This window comes from Saccopteryx leptura, chromosome 2 (assembly GCF_036850995.1).
Source record: "Saccopteryx leptura isolate mSacLep1 chromosome 2, mSacLep1_pri_phased_curated, whole genome shotgun sequence".
Lineage (NCBI taxonomy): Eukaryota > Metazoa > Chordata > Mammalia > Chiroptera > Emballonuridae > Saccopteryx > Saccopteryx leptura.
The window spans coordinates 110,499,159-110,518,529 of record NC_089504.1 but is presented as its reverse complement, the minus strand read 5'-3'; the positions used below and the strand labels follow the sequence as shown (position 1 = coordinate 110,518,529).

At 41.4% G+C, this 19,371-nt stretch overlaps 1 protein-coding gene across 1 annotated transcript; it reads right to left on the bottom strand.

Annotated features, from left to right (window-relative positions):
* Positions 1 to 13,202: 13,202 nt before the first annotated feature.
* Positions 13,203 to 17,764, bottom strand: BBS10 (Bardet-Biedl syndrome 10). Its single transcript, XM_066368524.1, has 3 exons — positions 17,186 to 17,764; positions 14,763 to 16,777; positions 13,203 to 14,732 (listed from the first exon to the last, which is right to left on the bottom strand). Exons 1-2 carry the CDS (start codon positions 17,368 to 17,370, stop codon positions 14,797 to 14,799), a joined length of 2,166 nt encoding a protein of 721 aa, XP_066224621.1. The 5' UTR covers positions 17,371 to 17,764; the 3' UTR covers positions 13,203 to 14,732; positions 14,763 to 14,796.
* Positions 17,765 to 19,371: the final 1,607 nt, after the last annotated feature.

Genomic DNA, 19,371 nt, shown 5'->3' with positions numbered 1-19,371 from the left:
ACAAAGAATTATTGTAGAATACTATGAAAAATTATATGCCACCAAATACAACAATCTAGAAGAAATGGATAAATTCCTAGAACAATACAACCTTCCTAGACTGAGTCATGAAGAAGCAGAAAGCCTAAACAGACCAATCAGCAGGGAGGAAATAGAAAAAACTATTAAAAACCTCCCCAAAAATAAAAGTCCAGGCCCAGACGGTATACTAGTGAATTCTATCAAACATTCAAAGAAGACTTGGTTCCTATTCTACTCAAAGTCTTCCAAAAAATTGAAGAAGAAGCAATACTTCCAAACACATTTTATGAGGCCAACATAACCCTCATACCAAAACCTGGCAAGGATGGCACAAAGAAAGAAAACTACAGACCAATATCTCTAATGAATACAGATGCTAAAATTCTAAACAAAATACTGGCAAACCGAATACAACAACATATTAAAAAAATAATACATCATGATCAAGTGGGATTCATCCCAGAATCTCAAGGATGGTTCAACATACGCAAAACGGTTAACGTAATACACCATATCAACAAAACAAAGAACAAAAACCACATGATCTTATCAATAGATGCAGAAAAGGCTTTTGATAAAATACAACACAATTTTATGTTTAAGACTCTCAACAAAATGGGTATAGAAGGAAAATATCTCAACATGATAAAGGCCATATATGATAAACCATCAGCCAACATCATTTTAAACGGCATAAAACTGAGGACTTTCTACCTTAAATCAGGAACAAGACAGGGTTGTCCACTCTCTCCACTCTTATTTAACGTGGTGCTAGAAGTTCTGGCCAGAGCAATCAGACAAGACAAAGAAATAAAAGGCATCCATATCGGAAAAGAAGAAGTAAAGGTATCACTTTTTGCTGATGATATGATCCTATACATCGAAAACCCGAAGGACTCCACAAAAAGATTATTAGAAACAATAAACCAATACAGTAAGGTCGCAGGATACAAAATTAACATACAGAAGTCCATAGCCTTTCTCTATGCCAACAATGAAATATTAGAAAACGAACTCAAAAAAATAATCCCCTTCACGATTGCAACAAAAAAAATAAAATACCTAGGAATAAACATAACAAAGAATGTAAAGGACCTATATAATGAAAATTACAAAGCATTGTTAAGGGAAATCGAAAAAGATACAATGAGATGGAAAAATATTCCTTGTTCTTGGATAGGAAGAATAAATATAATCAAAATGGCCATATTACCCAAAGCAATATACAAATTTAATGCAATTCCCATCAAAATCCCTATGAGATTTTTTAAAGAAATGGAACAAAAAATCATCAGATTTATATGGAACTATAAAAAACCCCGAATAGCCAAAACAATCCTAAGGAAAAAGAACGAAGCTGGGGGCATTACAATACCTGACTTTAAACTATATTATAGGGCCATGATAATCAAAACAGCATGGTATTGGCAGAAAAATAGACACTCAGACCAATGGAACAGAATAGAAAGCCCAGAAATAAAACCACATATATATGGTCAAATAATCTTTGATAAAGGGGCCAACAACACACAATGGAGAAAAGAAAGCCTCTTCAACAAATGGTGTTGGGAAAACTGGAAAGCCACATGCAAAAGAATGAAACTCGACTACAGCCTGTCCCCGTGTACTAAAATTAATTCAAAATGGATCAAAGACCTAAATATAAGACCTGAAACAATAAAGTACATAGAAGAAGACATAGGTACTAAACTCATGGACCTGGGTTTTAAAGAACATTTTATGAACTTGACTCCAATGGCAAGAGAAGTGAAGGCAAAGATAAATGAATGGGACTACATCAGAATAAAAAGTTTTTGCTCAGCAAGAGAAACTGATATAAAAATAAACAGACAGCCAACTAAATGGGAAATGATATTTTCAAACAACAGCTCAGATAAGGGCCTAATATCCAAAATTTACAAAGAACTCATAAAACTCAACAACAAACAAACAAACAATCCAATAAAAAAATGGGAAGAGGACATGAATAGACACTTCTCCCAGGAAGAGATACAAATGGCCAACAGATATATGAAAAGATGCTCAGCTTCATTAGTTATTAGGGAAATGCAAATCAAAACTACAATGAGATACCACCTCACCCCTGTTAGATTAGCCATTATCAACAAGACGGGTAATAGCAAATGTTGGAGGGGCTGTGGAGAAAAAGGAACCCTCATTCACTGTTGGTGGGACTGTAAAGTAGTACAACCATTATGGAGGAAAGTATGGTGGTTCCTCAAAAAACTGCAAATAGAACTACCTAATGACCCAGCAATCCCTCTACTTGGTATATACCCCAAAACCTCAGAAACATTGATACGTGAAGACACATGTAGCCCCATGTTCATTGCAGCACTGTTCACAGTGGCCAAGACATGGAAACAACCAAAAAGCCCTTCAATAGAAGACTGGATAAAGAAGATGTGGCACATATACACTATGGAATACTACTCAGCCATAAGAAATGATGACATCAGATCATTTACAGCAAAATGGTGGGATCTTGATAACATTATAAGGAGTGAAATAAGTAAATCAGAAAAAAACAAGAACTACATGATCCATACATTGGTGGAACATAAAAATGAGACTAAGAGACATGGACAAGAGTGTGGTGGTTACCAGGGGTGGGGGGAGGGAGGACAGGGGGAGAGTTAGGGGGAGGGGGAGGGGCACAGAGAACTAGATAGAGGATGGCGAAGGACAATCTGACTTTGGGCGAGGGGTATGCAACATAATCTAATGACAAAATAACCTAGACATGTTTTCTTTGAATATATGTACCCTGATTTATTAATGTCATCCCATTACCATTAATAAAAATTCATTTAAAAAAAAATACAACCTTAATTAGCCATTGTAAGCTAATTACATGCCTGCTTAGTGGTCTTCAGTCTGTGTTGATTAGACTTAGTATCTTCATATCACTTTGGAATGACTCATTTCCCTTTTTCTCTTTCTGCCTTCCATTTTCCTAACCAAATTAATAAAACATTCCTTTCATCTCATCACCCTGCTAATCTGTATTTTTTTCCCTTATTAAAGCATTGCCAGTATCCCCTCCTTATGTCAGAACGCGGCCAAGCAGAGGCCAAATTAAGCCCATTTTAGTAATAGCTTTCAAAGCTGATGATTCAAGTCTAGTTTCCTGTCCATTTCACAGTCCTTTTCCCAAGGACAGCTCAGCTGTGTGAGGTGAGGCGTTAACCTCTCTCCTCTGTCCCTCTTCATGGGCCTGCTTCTTGGACGGTGGGATGAGTGAAACCCGGGGAGAGAGTTTTTGGTCATGTGAGCATGTGCTTGCTGTTGCACTGGAGGTGACAGTGAGGACACTGTCCAGTTCCAGTTGGTCTTTGCTGCTACTTTACCGTACACTAGAGATAACAACCTGGCAACATTTATGGCAGGGATGCCATTTCCCAGGCCCAATAAGTAACTCCCCTCCCACGGGAAGACAGACACACCACAGTCACCCCTGATAACATCCGTACTGGGCAGCGGGGCGTAAGTGCTAAGTGGGGCCAGCGGGTCAGTACTCCCTCTCCGAGGCATCCGGGCTGCCCAGGCATGGCTGGTTCCTGTCACAGGCCTATGGGGCTGAAGCTGATGGTACTTCCTTTCTCTTAACCAGGAGAGAGGAGGGGAGTGTTGAGTCAAACTCGTGCAGTTCCTCCACCCAAACTCGCCAGTCAGGTGAGTCCCTTTACCTCCCTAGAGGGATGGTGAGTGAGTCAAGAGGATGCGAAGAATCTCAACCAAGCAGGTCATACGCAATCCGCAAGCACATATATAAATATGTATGCACATTTGCATATGATTTTATAAGCAGCATAGTAGAAAATATGGAGGGATAGCTGGTAAGCAGTTGACAGGATTACCAGGCTTGGAGGTGGTGACTGGGGTACAATGTAAGAAATGGGGAGACAAGACAGGAAAAGAAAACAAATCACTAAAGACAGTATAAATGGTGTGATCCATATATACAGTGTGTCCGTAAAGTCATGGTGCACTTTTGACCGGTCACAGGAAAGCAACAAAAGATGATAGAAATGTGAAATCTGCACCAAATAAAAGGAAAACCCTCCTAGTTTCTGTAGGACGATGTGGCAACATGTGCGCATGTACAGATGATGATGTAACACCGGCAGGGGTCCCCAAACTTTTTACACAGAGGGCCAGTTCACTGTCCCTCAGACCATTGGAGGGCCGCCACATACAGTGCTCCTCTCACTGACCACCAATGAAAGAGGTGGCCCTTCCGGAAGTGTGGTGGGGGGCCGGATAAATGGCCTCAGGGGGCCGCATGCGGCCCGCGGGCCGTAGTTTGGGGACTCCTGGCAAGATGTGGACGGTACAGAGGAAAGTTCAGTGTGTTCTGTGGCTCGCTAAATTCGAATCCGTGACCAAAGTGCAACGTGAATATCGGCGCGTTTATAACGAAGTGCCACCACATAGGAATAACATTACTCGGTGGGATAAGCAGTTGAAGGAAACCAGCAGTTTGGTGGAGAAACCCCGTTCTGGTAGGCCATCAGTCAGTGATGAGTCTGTAGAGGCTATACGGGATAGCTACCTAAGGAGTCCTAAAAAACCTATGCATGAGCCCACATCGAACTGCACTGAATAGGTATGAAACTGGGAGAGTTTTCCTTTTATTTTGTACAGCTTTCACATTTCTATCGTCTTTTTTTGCTTTCCTGTGACCAGTCAAAAGTGCACCATGACTTTATGGACGCACTGTATATATAATATATATATATACACAGCCGACGATGTTCGTAGCAGGGGTGAGTCTTAGGGGACCTTAAGAGTATATGTGTGTGTGTATATGTTTGCTATTGCATAAGAACCAATAAGCAAAATTCTTCAACCTGTATCAAATGGTTAATACTTCACCAATTAAAGTGGACACCAAAGAACTGGGTCATAACTGTACTTGTGGAATATTTGTATTAAGATTAGATGTACCAGGGGGCTCATTTCTGTAGTGGTGGCAGGAATCTCCCTAAAGTTGGGGCACAGAGAATGTGAAGAGTAAGACCCCCCTGAGTGCATGGAGTACATCCAATCAGTAACCAGGTATGCTTTATCCGGGCATAGGAACTTTGGTTGCAATGATCAAGTTTTTCACCCAGACATCTATTTATAATAAGATCTGCAATTGGTGGTGGAGGAATAAAGATGTCCTTCTTTTATTTGATACTGAATAATACAGCCAAAGGAGCAGCTGTGAAAGACAAGAGACTGCAAGGATAATGCACATTTTACCATAATGTTAACCTAAAATAAATGCAATTAGACCAAAATACAATGTCATCGATACATGGGGCTACAGACTTAGAAATAAAGTTTCCTACTAAAAGCTACTCTTTATAATGAACAGATAATTGTTTAGAACAGAGACATAGTTACCTGGAGGAAACAGAGTGGCTTTCAGATCAGTAATATTCTGCAATGATTTGGTAGTTTAAGAAAGAACTGTCCATCAGAGTTTAGGTAGCATTGGAAACAAACAAAAATCGAGTCACTGACGCAAATCTTGGTTGGGTCTATCCAATCACTGCTCAGGAGAAGGGAGCCTTAGTCAGTCTTTCGATTGGCCGATTCCTATTTATTCATTGATTCATTGAACTTTATTGGGCACCTACTAGGCCAGACAGTATCATACATGCTGGAAATATAGAGATGATTAAGTCAAAGTTTTCATGGAGTTTGCATTCTAGAGGGAAGTGAGTCAGTAAACACATACACATATAACACAAAGTCGGTATTTAAAAAAAAGCTTAACAGAGTAGAAAGAGTGACAAGGAAGGTCATAGGTAGGAAACATGGCATTATTTCAAATTGAAAGGTCAAGAAAAGTATCTCTGAGGAAGTGATATTAAGTAAAACAGACAGATGAATAAAGTGAGGAAGTGAGCTCTCGAAGATCAGAGGGGTAGAGAATTCTACGCAGCCAGAACAGCAAGTGGAAAGCTCGGAGGCAGGAATGAACTTGTGTGTTTCAGGGACAGGAAGGCAGCTAGTTTTTCATCATTAGTGCTGTTAGTTCTGGTTGTTGTTCCTTCCAGGCACAAGGTAGGATTGTACTACCCAGTTCCTCTGTAGATGGGGAGGCTGTGAGATTAGTTCCTGTACAGTGAATAATGAGCAGAAATGACACATGCCATTGATGGAGAGACCCGATGGAGAGACCCAATAGAAGATGAGCATCTGTTTCTGGTCTCTGACCTGGTTACTGAAATGCTCTAGAGTGGCTGATCCATCAGCCTGAATCTGGAAGTGAGGAGGAAAACTGTGGGAACAGTCCCTGCTGTCCCTAATAGACATTAATGTGAGCAAGAAATAAACAGGTGTGTTTTAAGCCTGAGACTTGGAGCTGTTCCCTCACTCACTATGGCATAAACTGTCCTGACTGATACAATGTAACCACTGGGGAGAAAGCAAGAGGGCCAGTGGTAGGAGATGAAATCTAAGGATAGGCAGGGGACAGACCATGCAGCTTTAATAAACTTGGGTTTCATTCTGTGTCAATGAAAAGTCTTAGGAAGACTTTGAGCAGGGGAATTACATGATTTGCATATAAAAAGAATAACTCAGTCATATAGAGGAGAGTCCTTGTTCATGAGAAATACATACTGATGTATTTAGGGGTAAAGTACAGTGATACCTCGGTTTTCGTTGACTTTGGTTATCATTGGTTTCGGCTTTCGCCGATTTTTTTCCATGAAAAATTTATCTTGGTTTTCATCGGTGGCCTTGGATTTTGAGGGCATGCTCATGTGACCTCGCTGCTAATTTTGCGAAAACAAAGGGTGACCCACATGTTCTCCTGTTTAGTGTGGCGTTGTTTCTCGTTGTGTGAGCATCATCCCGTGTGTCTAGCCAAACCATTCCACTGCTTTTCAGTGTTTTTGTGGGGTTTTTTTATTGATTGAGAGTGCTAATACTACAATCACATATAAGTGATTACTGCACATACAACTATTTAGTGTAATGTGTTTATTTTGAATTTTTTAGTTTCAAAATGTATGTAATGCACGTAAGATAAAATCATATGTGCTCAACTCTCCTTGTCCCTGTTTAGTGTTTCCCTTGCTAATAAGTTAACCCTTTCCTTTTAGCTCCATAATGGCAACAAAGAAAGTTTCCAGAGCCAGCAGCCCTTTGAAGAAGAAGGCCAGGAACACGATGGAGTTGAAGAAGGAAATCATTGAATAATACGAGAGCAGCTTCAAGATAGCTGAAATCGGCTGCATGTACAGGAAGTTGCCATTCATGATAAGTTCCATTATGACGAAAAAGGAAGCAATAAAGGAGGCTAATGTAGCGAAAGGCACGAATGTGCTAACGAAACAGAGATTGCAAACAATTGAAGAGGTCAAACAGTTATTATTAATCTGGATCAATCAAAAACAGTTAGATGGTGATTCTGTTTCGGAGACCATAATATGTGAAAAGGCCAGACTGTTGTATGCTGATCTCATTAAGAAAATGCCTGGGGTGAGTGCTAGTGTACTTACTGATTTTAAGGCCAGTGGAGGCTGGTTTGAAAAATTCAAGAGGCGCACTGGCATACACAGTGTTACTAGGCATGGTGAAGGTGCGAGTTTGGACAAGTCTGGGGCCGAAAAATTTGTGTTCAAATTCAAAGATTATGTAGAGGCTCAAGGATTCATCCCCCAACAAGTCTTCAACTGTGATGAAACTGGCCTTTTTTGGAAGAAAATGCCAAAGAGGACGTTCATTATACAGGAGGAAAAGGCACTGCCAGGACTTAAGCCTGTGGAAGATAGGCTAACTCTTTACTGTGTGTGGTAATGTTGGTGATTGTAAAGTGAAGCCCTTACTGGTGTACCATTCAGAAACTCCTAGAGTGTTTAGCAGAAACAATGTGATTGAAAGTAAATTGTGTGTGATGTGGAGAGCAAACTGAAAGCATGGGTCATGAGGCCAATTTTCATTGAGTGTGTGAGTGAAATGTTTGGCCTGCGGGTGAAAAAATACCTGCAGGATGATCAGTGGCCCCTTAAGTGCCTCCTGGTAATGGGCAGTGCTCCTGCACATCCTCCGGGTTTGGAAGACACATTGTTGGAGGCATTCAGTTTTATCACAGTGAAGTTCTTGCCCCTTAATACCACACCACTCTTCCAGCCCACAGACTAGAATGTCATTTCAAATTTCAAGAAACTGTACACAAAAGCAATGTTTTGTGTTTTTTTTGTATTTTTCTGAAGCTGGAAATGGGGAGAGACAGACAGACTCCTGCATGCGCCCGACAGGGATCCACCCGGCACGCCCACCAGGGGGCGACGCTCTGCCCCTCCGGGGCGTCGCTCTGCCGCGACCAGAGCCACTCTAGCGCCTGGGGCAGAGGCCAAGGAGCCATCCCCAGCGCCTGGGCCATCTTTGCTCCAATGGAGCCTTGGCTGCGGGAGGGGAAGAGAGAGACAGAGAGGAAGGAGGGGGGGTGGAGAAGCAAATGGGCGCTTCTCCTATGTGCCCTGGCCGGGAATCAAACCCAGGTCCCCCGCACGCCAGGCTGACGCTCTACCACTGAGCCAACCGGCCAGGGCCAAAAGCAATGTTTTAAAGGTGCTTTGAGGTGACATCAGATACAGAATTGTCCTTAAGAGAGTTCTGGAAAAAAACATTTCAACATCCTCAACTGCCTCATAGATAAGGCTGGTTAGGGAGTGACATCTAGGACAATGAACTCTGCCTGGAAGAAATTATAGCCAGGATGTGTGCATGAGAGAGATTTTAAGGGGTTTGAGCCTTCCCCTGATGACCTTACACAAGTGGTGCTGTCAGTTGTTGATTTGGGGAAGTCCATGGGTCTGGAGGTGAGTGGTGAGGACGTGGAAGAGCTGGTGGATGACCAGAGTGAGGAACTCACCACTGAAGAGCTGCAAGACCTTCACCTAGAAGTGCAGCAGACGGCAGATGAAGAAGTTGCTTCAGATGAGGAGGAAGAGACAGGGGGAATGTGCCTTCTTCACAGATTAAGGACATCTTCTCCATGTGGAGTAAGGTACAGGGGTTTGTGGAGAAAAATCACCCAGACAAAGCTGTTGCAGGCCGTGTCTGCAACTTGTTTAATGATAATGTCTTCCCCATTTTAGGCAAATCTTAAAGAAGTGGCAGAAACAGACCTCTTTGGACAGCTTTCTTGTGCGACATGGGTGCACTGACTCTGAAGCTGGTCCTAGTGCCAAAAGACCAAGAAAGGAAGTGACCCCAGATAGTGCCTTGATACCTAAGGTCCTTACGGAGGGGGATTCCCCTTCCAAACAATAATATCTGCGGCTTTCTCTCCCGTCCTCGCTGTCTCCCATACACCAAGAAGAGTCTTCAGAAAGGTAACTGCCATGTTAAATGTTCATTTATTCTTTACATTAGTCTTTTATATTCATTTTACATTAATTTCTTACTGTTTTTAGTATTAAACACTACACTTATTCTCTATAAAATGTTTTTGGTATGTATTTTGGAGTGACTAGAACAAATTAATTGGATTTACCTTGATTCATATGGAAATAATTGCTCGGTTTTCATCGGTTTCGGATTTCGTGAAGTTTTCAGACGAATTATCGACAAAAACTGAGGAATCACTGTATGTCTACAACTTACCTTCAAATGGTTCAGTAAAATGTGTGTTCCATGTGTGTGTACATGCACAAGGGGGGAAAAACGGTAGTTGCTGTATCTAGACCAGAGGTAGTCAACCCTTTTATACCTACTGCCCACTTTTGTATCTCTGTTAATAGTCCTCCCACCTGTTCCACCATAATGGTGATTTATAAAGTAGGGAAGTAACTTTATAAAATTTATAAAGCAGAGTTACAACAAGTTAAAGCATATAATAATAATAATAATTACTTACCAAGTACTTTATGTAGAATTTTCGCTGTTTGGCAGAATCTTTATAAAACTTACCATAGTTAAATCTATCTTTTTATTTATACTTTGGTTGCTCCACTATCGTCCATCATGAAAACTGGAACGCCCACTAGTGGGCGGTAGGGATCAGGTTGACTACCACTGATCTAGATGAAGGGTGTGCAGGTGTTCACTGTACTTTTTTTCAACATTTTGTGGGTTCAAATTTTTTAAATGAACGATGGGAGGAAATCACTTTAGAGAACTACAAAGTAAGAGCAGCAAAGACCATCGGGAGGCTGCTGTGAGATCTGCCGTGACTGGGACTGGAGGCAAAGCTGAGCAGGACTGGATTTGAAATCTGTGTGGAACCAGCAGGATTTGCTGAGGCTGGCTGTGAGGTGTGAAGGAAAAAGAGGAGTCAAGGTGTCTCTTAGGTTTTTGTCCTGAGCAAGTGGAAGACTGGCAATGCCACTCACTGTCACGACCAGAACGAGGACTAGGTTAGGAGATAGGAAATGGCAACTCTTTTTTGGACACGTTGACGGTAAGCATCCAAGAGAGAATGCACTGGCAGCTGGATAAACGAGTTGGGAGATCAGATGAAAGGGTGGCTGGAAATAAACAACTTGGAATTATCAGCATGTAGTGATGCCCAAATCACAGAACTAGATGGCATCCTTGTGGAAGCAAGTACAGGTGGAGAAGAGGGTCAGGACTGAGCACATGGACAAACGAAGAGAGGATCATGAAGTAAATTTGATTTCTCTTCTGATTCCAGGCTTCCTGAGCAACCCCTTAGTTATTACTTGAGCATCCATGTAAGTTCATCCATGAAAAGATTGGTCAGATAAAGTTGGAATGCTCTAGTTCCAGGGACAGCTCATTGTAAATAAATTGAATACACTCATGCTTGGTTTGGGTCTGCCTCTGAGACAAATCCATTATGTGCTGACGAAATCTGAAGGTGACTCTCTGTAAAAGGGGCAGAGCCAGGACTGTGGCTTCCCCGAGGAGTGGCACACTGCTTGCTGGCCCTCTTCATTGGCTCACAGCAGCCTGCTGGAAAGGAATGTTTCCAGAACTGGTGAGAAAACCCCCAGCAGCATGCTAAGTGAAGATTCCCTCTTTTGGTTATATACCCTTTCTTCTGTCAAAGTTCTATCGATTTGTCGCTGTCTCTTGTGTAGTTTTTCTTCCATACTTCCTTGCATTTTCTTACATCAGAATCCCTATTATTTTATTCCTATTCAGGGAGTATTCTCTCTGTGCTTGCTCTAAGTCTGTTTTTTAAATTTTATTTCACTTTTGGATAATATTCACAGGGTTTAAAAACAAAAAAGACATAATGTATACACTGAGAATTTGCCTTCCCACCTCTTCTCTATTCACATTCCGCCCTCCCCCCCAAGTCACTGTCCCTCCCCATTTTATTTTGTGTATCCATCAAGAGTTTACGGTGTTACTGATCTCTTGCATCACAAAACTGCAATGAATAAATTAATGTGTGTGCGTGTGTGTTTGTGTATACACACACCCCATATATATCTAGTTGGGAAAAGTAGGTTTACAGTTGTTCATACATAAAATAATGCAATAATTAATAATACAAGAAAACCTACTTTTGTGAACTCTGTATATTTGGCTTCTGAGTTGTAGTTTTTGTGTTCTTTGCTGTGATGTGATGATGGAAAAGACATATTCTATTCCTTTTGGGAGGGGATGAGTAATTTCTGATAAAAGTTCAGGCTTAAATTGTATCCCCCCCTTTTACTTTGAAGTGTGGATGCTGTGACACTTTCAATAGAACATGACTCCAAAGCTCTTCTAGCTAAAGCAGCTCAGGATGTTCAAGTATATAATGCCTGTTTTGGGAATAAAAATGGCTTGATTCAATGGAAAAAAAAACCCGCCTGACCTGTGGTGGCGCAGTGAATAAAGCGTCAACCTGGAAATGCTGAGGTCACTGGTTCAAAACCCTGGCCTTGCCTGGTCAAGGCACATATGGGAGTTGATGCTTCCAGCTCCTCCCCCCTGTCTCTCTCTCCTCTCTCTCTCTTCCTCTCTCTCCTCTCTAAAATGAATAAATAAAATTAAAAAAAAAAACCCACAGGAGATTCATAAAGGTTATTGAAGAATATGTGTTTATGGGAGGTGGACTGAGATGTAACTTTAGAAAATAATAAAAACTCAGCTAAGAAGTTAATGCATGCCCTGGCTGGTTGGCTCAGTGGTAGAGTGTTGGCCTGGCCTATAGATGTCCCAGGTTCGATCCCTGGTCAGGGCACACATGAGAAGCGACCATCTGCTTCTCTTCCCTTCCTTCTCCCCCTTCTCTGTCTCTTCCTCTCCCGCAGCCAGTGGCTCAACTGGTTCAAGCATCAGCCCAGGTGCTGAGGATAGCTCCGCTGATTTGAGCATCAGCCCCAGAGGGGTGTTGCCGGGTGGATTCCTGTTGGGTACATGCAGGAATCTATCTCCCCTCTTCTTAGTTAAAAAAAAAAAAGAAGTTAATGCATATATTTGTCCTCTTTTCCCTCCCATGGTATAGCAGGTTGTATTTACCAAAGATAGCTGCCTCAATATATCTCATCCCATATGACCTTCTTACCATGTGACATTGACTCTTCTCCCATTGAGTGGTGGGGCCTGTGTTCCCTCCCCTTGAACTTCAGCTGAGCTTTGTGACTGCCTCAATCAGAATACAGGGGAAGTTGTCCAGCTAACTCGAGGCAACTCCAAGAACCAAGAGAAGTATTAATAGTGATTCAAATCTAGTTAAGTTGAGGTTATTCACTATGCAGCAATAGGAAACAGGAACATGGTCTTGACTTATAATCATCTTTACATATTCTTTGGTCTTAGCTTTTAAATTCTTACTCAGATTTTACTGTAATTTTGTCTGTTCTTGTTGCAGGCCACCTCAAATCCTTTGTGGAAGAAGGTTTAGGTACAATGTGATTACATTTTAAAAAGTGCTCCTCTATCTAACCCAGAGATGAAGACTCTCCAGTGTTAGCCTATAAATGATGAAGATAACCCATGAAGGCACGTCTTATTACAGTTTTTAAAGGATGTTTTTTGATTAAAAGAAAAAAAATGTTATCAGATGGATAGCATAAACCTTACAAAATAAAATTATCTTTAATGCAAAAGACCATGAGATATTGCATTTAGGATGTCAAAGTTTTTAAATACCTTATTAGTCATCATGTTTTCAAGTTTAACTATAATTACATTTTTAAAAATGAGTTTTCCTACATTTAACCCCAACCCGAGGAGTGTCACTGTCTACCCAAGAACGTCCGAGGAAAGTGCATGACGCAGGAACCATGGCTCTTTATCTGACAGGGTATATTCTGCACCTGGCACGTTGTCAGCACTCACCAATTATTTTTTTAATTAGTAAACTGGAAACATGTACTTAGGAGAACAGATTAAAAATAGCAGTCTTATTCAACAAGCACTTCTGAAGACTTGGTATAAACACAGCACCTTTCTGAGTGCCACAGAGAATGACTAAACGTAGAAGATACTGTCTTCTCCGTGGGCATGTGCACAGCATTACTTACATTTATAAACTTTTACAATAAAATAAAAACATTTAAAATTCACATCAGAAATAGATAGTCCTTAGATTATTTGTTATTACTGAATTCTGGCTATGCACCAAATATAAGACCCCCCCCCCCCCCCCAGCAAATACATTTAATTATTTTTACAAGGTCTTGGGGGCCAGCAGAAAATTATACATTCACATCCTTTCTGGAATTAACTTTTAACTACAGAAATGAAAATAAGTTCACAACACACAAAGTCATATTTTTGGTAGCATATATTCAATGGCATATGGATGGTGAGACTCTTTTTGGGCTTTCCACATGAAATGAAAATAAACAAGTTAAAAACCAATTTAATTTACATTATTTTTGAAAGAAAATAGAGACTTTGTACTCATTGCTTTAGAAATTATGAGTAGAAAGAATAAATTATTTTAAACAAAGCAACCAATATATTCTATATTATAACCAATTAAAAGAGAATGAAATTTGAAGACCTCATCCAAATCTGAGATTGATTCTATGAACTAAATACAGAAAGGTGGGGGAGTAGAAATGAAGAGTGTTTTCTCATAAACTACATACATACAGAAAATTCTAAAGGAGTTCTATAGGAACCTCCTCCCCCAAACACCAAGACTAACACAGAGCTGAAACACAGAGACAATAGGGGGAAGAACAGTCAGATCTCCGCTTCCCTCATCCAGGAAGCTGTCTCCTCATAATCATTCCCTAATAGCCTAATATTTGTGTCTGAATGTCTGCTGGCCTCTTAGTGTACTTTCAAAGACTTTTTAAATTACGTTGTTTTCCTACCTAGACTGAATTGACTCAAAGATCAATGGTCATATTACTTTATGGCTTGAGTTGAAGTATAACTATTTAATAAAGAACTTCCAGCCTGACCAGACGGTGGCGCAGTGAGTAAAGTGTTGGATGGGATGCAGAGGACCCAGGTTTGAAGCCCTGAGGTCACTGGCTTGAGTGCAGGCTCACCAGCATGAGCACAGGATCACTGGCTTGAGCTTAGGATCATACACATGACCCGATGGCACGGTCGCTGGCTTGAACCCAAAGGTCGCTGGATTGAAGCCCATTGTCACTGGCTTGAGCTCAAGGTCGCTGGCTTGAGCAAGAAGTCACTGGCTCGGCTAGAGCCCCCCAGTCAAGGCACGTATGAGAAGCAATCAACGAACAACTAAGGTGCCACAACAAAGAATTGATGTTTATCTCTCTTCCTGTCTGTCCCTATCTGACCCTCTCTGTCTCTGTCACAAAAAAAAACAAAAAAACAACAACAAACAAACAAAAAAAAAAACACCTTCCAATTTCATAGTTCCTCTTCTGAATCTTGATTATAATTTTCCTGAGGCTGTCTCTTAATACCAATTACCAAATCAATGGTTAAAATTTTTGTCAAACACTGAAGAACTGAGGTTAGTAACTGGTATTTACCAGATACTGATTCTAAACCTGTCTGGGTGCTTACCATGGGTTGATCAGTTTGCAGTGCATGGAGAGAGCGTCTATATATTTGCAGAAAGCTGTGATTTCCTTTGTTAGACTTATACAGGATTTTGGGAATGGCTAAAAGTGCATTAGCGATTATCACACTAACCATAGTTGCTCCTGATTGTTGGCATTTTTTGGCATAGCTGATAAGATAGTAATGTAACAAGATCTCAAAATTACCACCTACTGGCAAAACACAACCTGCTGATATAGAGGAGAAACAGTAACACTGGGACGTACCCATCTCTGGTGACTTCAGTCTCACTGGTAACATATTACCCTTTCCAGCAATTTTTGTGATCAATGAATTTTCATAAGAAATTTCTATTCTAGTATTTTCTGTTGTTGAACCAGCAGTAGGACCACTCTCAGTAGATGAATCATGGTCATCAATTATTCTGGTTTTGTCTGCAGATGAACATCTCAGTGTTTCATCTGTCTGGTATGTATCTGTTGGTGTCACTTTTGGTGTCAAACGTGTAATGTTTGTTTCTAGTTCTACACTTGGAACGACCAAATTTGAATATACTTTTAAATCTGTTGGAGCTTTTGCCAGTTCATCTCTGTTCTTTACAACTGTGCCCTGATACAGCCTTTGTATTGAGCCATGAACAATTTCTGGTGATTGATTATGTTCTCTATTCTTATAAATAAGAGGACTTGATGTAGAATTTTGGTCACTGACTTGTGCCACATAATTTAGATCAAGGTCTTTAAATAACTGCCGGAGCATTTTAAATGCTCCGTGTAAAGCGTCCTCATGTTGTTCAACAAGACCTTGCACTGGTCCACAAAGAACTATGCAGTGTGGTACAAACAGACATGTGCTAATCAAGCCAAGATGAACATACCTTTTGGATCTAAGGATAAGGGGCTTACAAAATGTCACCAAAGCAGTGTTTGAGACTTCAAACTGTGAAGAGGCTTGTGGCAGTAAAATGGGAAAGAGACCAGTGATTCTCTGAACAAGAGAAATTTCTTCAGATGATAAACATTCCACCACAGATATGCCATTCAATTCTGCATAATAAAGAACTAAGTCTGGTTGTTTCACACTAGAGAGGAGCAATTTTACATTATGATGCTGTAAATATTTCATTACTGCTTTTGTCTTTTCCATAATCCAAAATTGAGATGTCTGAAACTGTGCCTCTGAATTTAGAATAAACTCTGACCCACCAGTTGAAAAGACAGGCTGAATGGTTTCCGTTACCAGCACTGTTCTTATGTCACCATCTGCTGGACAGAACACAGAAAAGTCTCTGTGAAGCACAAGCCCCGCTATGATCCTGGAATCTGAAACAGGAAGGCCAGTGACACCAATGTTCAACTCTACAAAACAGTCATCCACTAAGTCAAACACTTCTTCAAACCCACTTTCACAAGTCATACACTTGAAAAAGTAGTCACACATCAATTGTGAAATAAAATTGTGATTATTTCTTCCCACTCTTCCACAAAAGTATGATTCTAAGAGCAACTCTAAAGAGTTCCTGCACAATGTTCTCTCTTTAGTGGATGAAGAAAAGATGGACAAAAAGTGTCTACTTAAGCACTGGTCCATAACATAGTCTAATATGTGTGTCTGAAACGTTTGAAGAGCTTGGGAAATAAGTTTCCACTGACAACAATTTTTCCAGTGCCTTGCATGGGTCTGAATATTTTTGGAAATCAAAGAATCTTTTTCTTTGTCTGTGACTGCCTGAAGTCTTCTGAGCAAATGGCAAAGAAAGATAATAAATGTCTTTGCACCATCTCCTGTTTTCCTTAGATGACTGGAAACACAAGCCACCATCATCCTGTACAAAAAGAAATAAAGCAGCTCAGATTTTCAGTGGGCTGCCTTCCTGTGTCTAGATCAAGTTGAAACCATGCTTTTACAACTATAAGTCTAAAATGACAATACTGCCCCTTTGCTATGTCCTCAGTTTTAGTTTTCCCTTTTCCTCGTTACTTTGTTCTATTCCAAGATTCTAGGGCTGGGTGGGACATGGAGAGGAGTGAGAAACGTTCTTAGGAGTTGAGAAGACTTGATGTCCAGGGTAGTATTCCCTTAAACAGTGCTCTAACCCTTAACGTACACCGGTCTCAGACTAGGTCAGTTTTTTCCAGGAGCATATAGCCTCAGGGGCAGTAAGCTCAGGGAGATGGCCCGGGGTGACTGTCTACAGTGCGCCTTACGGGGCTGGCGAGTGGGAGGCGGGTACCTGGCTATGGGATGCTCTAAGTGTAGCGCCCGCAGGAGGCGACCTCCATCCCGGCTGAGCAGCACCTCGCCGGTGGGCTTCGTGCACAGAATCTGCCGACCCTCGGGCCCCACGCAGCCGCTCATGATGCCTTCCAGCACTTCCGCGACCTGCAACGCTGCCTTCACAGACGCTGCAACGGCCATAGCCCTTCGGTTGCAAGTGGCCGTCAGTTCATTACCAGGACTTCCCAAAGCAGACGGGTCACGGCACGGCCGGAAGCGGAAGCGGCTGGGAGGCCGGAAATGGGGCAGCTCGGCTTCTTGGTTGGGCGAGGAGGCTACCCTACGGCTCACTCGTCAGGAAAGCACCACTGTACTGTCGGTGGGGCTAGCGGTCCAACAGCCCTCGAGGGTAGCAGAGGGGTCAGGATTTCTCTGGTTGCCTCTGGAGCGGGAACTGCTATCCCTTTCCCAGATCCCTGGGTGAACTCATCCCCCTCCAGTGGCTTCAGCTGCCACCGAATCCCTCCGTGCCCCAGGAAGCCTGCTTGAGGGCGGTACCGGCAGCGCGGGGAGATCTGGGCCTGCTCCCTGCTCCCGCCCGAAGCTCTGCCGCCGACGCATGCGTATTCTATCCCCTCTCCTTCAGTTGCTCTCCTCCCGTTCAAGAAAGCAATTTGGAGATGCGGGGTAGATGGCGAGGGCTTAAGTCCCGGTCACGAGCTGCAGGCTTTGTGCTCTTCGCAGGGGGTTTGCCACATTTCCTGGGCTCACGGATCACTATGAAATCCCAGGCACAATTTGCTTGAACTTTAACAGAGGTGACATGTTGAGACTTGGCTACACCGGTGGTCAATGTTATGCTTTAAAAACACAGTGCCCTAATACTGGATACAATCCAGCGGCAGGAAAAAATAAAACACCCCCCCCCCCCCCCATACTGTTAGGCAGAAAGAACATACTGTTTTATGTAATTAAACACTCAAAGATGAAATGATTAAGAGCAGGGGCTTAAGACCTGGAGTTGCTGCCATTTACTTAGTAGTAACCTTCAGCAATTAACCATTTTTTGTCTCCAATTTTCTCATCTTAAAAAAAAAAAAGGAGATAATAGATATGTAAATGAAAATCCCTTAAGGTGTACTGGAGGGTGAAAATGTTTACAAAGTGCTGTTTGTTTTACTTTTTGCATGCCCAGCTCAACAGTCTAATCTTTACAGCTCACCCACCAAATTACTGTGGCATGCCACCACTGTTAGGGGCCCACTATCTCTACAAGAAAGGGACACTCTGTAAGGTGCAGAGGAGTTGATCAGTATAATAGCACAACACAGGACACCTATTAAGGGTGTGTGGTCTATATGTGTAAGAAAATTATTTTGTAGATGTTTCACTGAGGTTGAACAGTGAGAGGCTGTTTTCCTTACCCTTTATTCCTCTGCTATAAGCTATAAACCCATCACTCCCTTCCCCCAATTAAAAAGAACCAACTATTAGCCAGAAGCTATTGGCCCCTGAGGAGAGAGCAAGAAAGGGAGGGGAGGATGGAAGAAAACCAAAGAAATATAACTTCTCCAAACAAATGTGATGTTGACTGAGTATAGATGACTAGGTGATTTGAGGGGGGAAAACTTTTTTCATATGAATTTTGAGTATATGCTTAAATAGTAAGATTTTCCCCCCCTTTGGTTCTAACCCATCACAAAGTGGTTACATTACTCAATATAGATTAGAGCAGAGGATTATTCCCAACATTTAAAAGTGGTGTGATCTGAGATCCATTTGAGTGTACAGTGGAAAGAGAATGGACATTGTGGATAGACTTGGATTCAAATTTGTGGTCACTAGCACCCTTACTCTGTGAAAATTTTGGAATCATTTAATTTCTGTGAGCCTCAGATTCTTCATCTATAAATCTGGGCTAACTTCTACTTATCTTAAAGTTATTATGAGTAATCAAGAAGAATTGACTATAAAATACTACATGAAGCAAACATTAGAGATTCTAAATTGTAAATCCCTTCCGAGCCCGGCACTGGTCTTCATAACAACCCCCACCAAAATTTTTATTTTAATTTTAAAACTAGGACTAAGTAATTTAATCACCATGTTATATTCAAAGTCATTTGATCACAATTTGCTCTTTTTTTAAATTTTTATTTAGAATGCCTATTTGTAGAAGTTAGCATAATTTTACAGATTAGA

Coding starts and splice junctions, on each gene's coding strand:
- BBS10 (XM_066368524.1), bottom strand. CDS start 17,370: ATGGCCGTTGCAGCGTCTGTGAAGGCAGCGTTGCAGGTCGCGGAAGTG. Junction 16,778..17,185: donor TTAGAGCATCCCATAGCCAG/GTACCCGCCTCC, acceptor CTTTTTGTACAG/GATGATGGTGGCTTGTGTTT.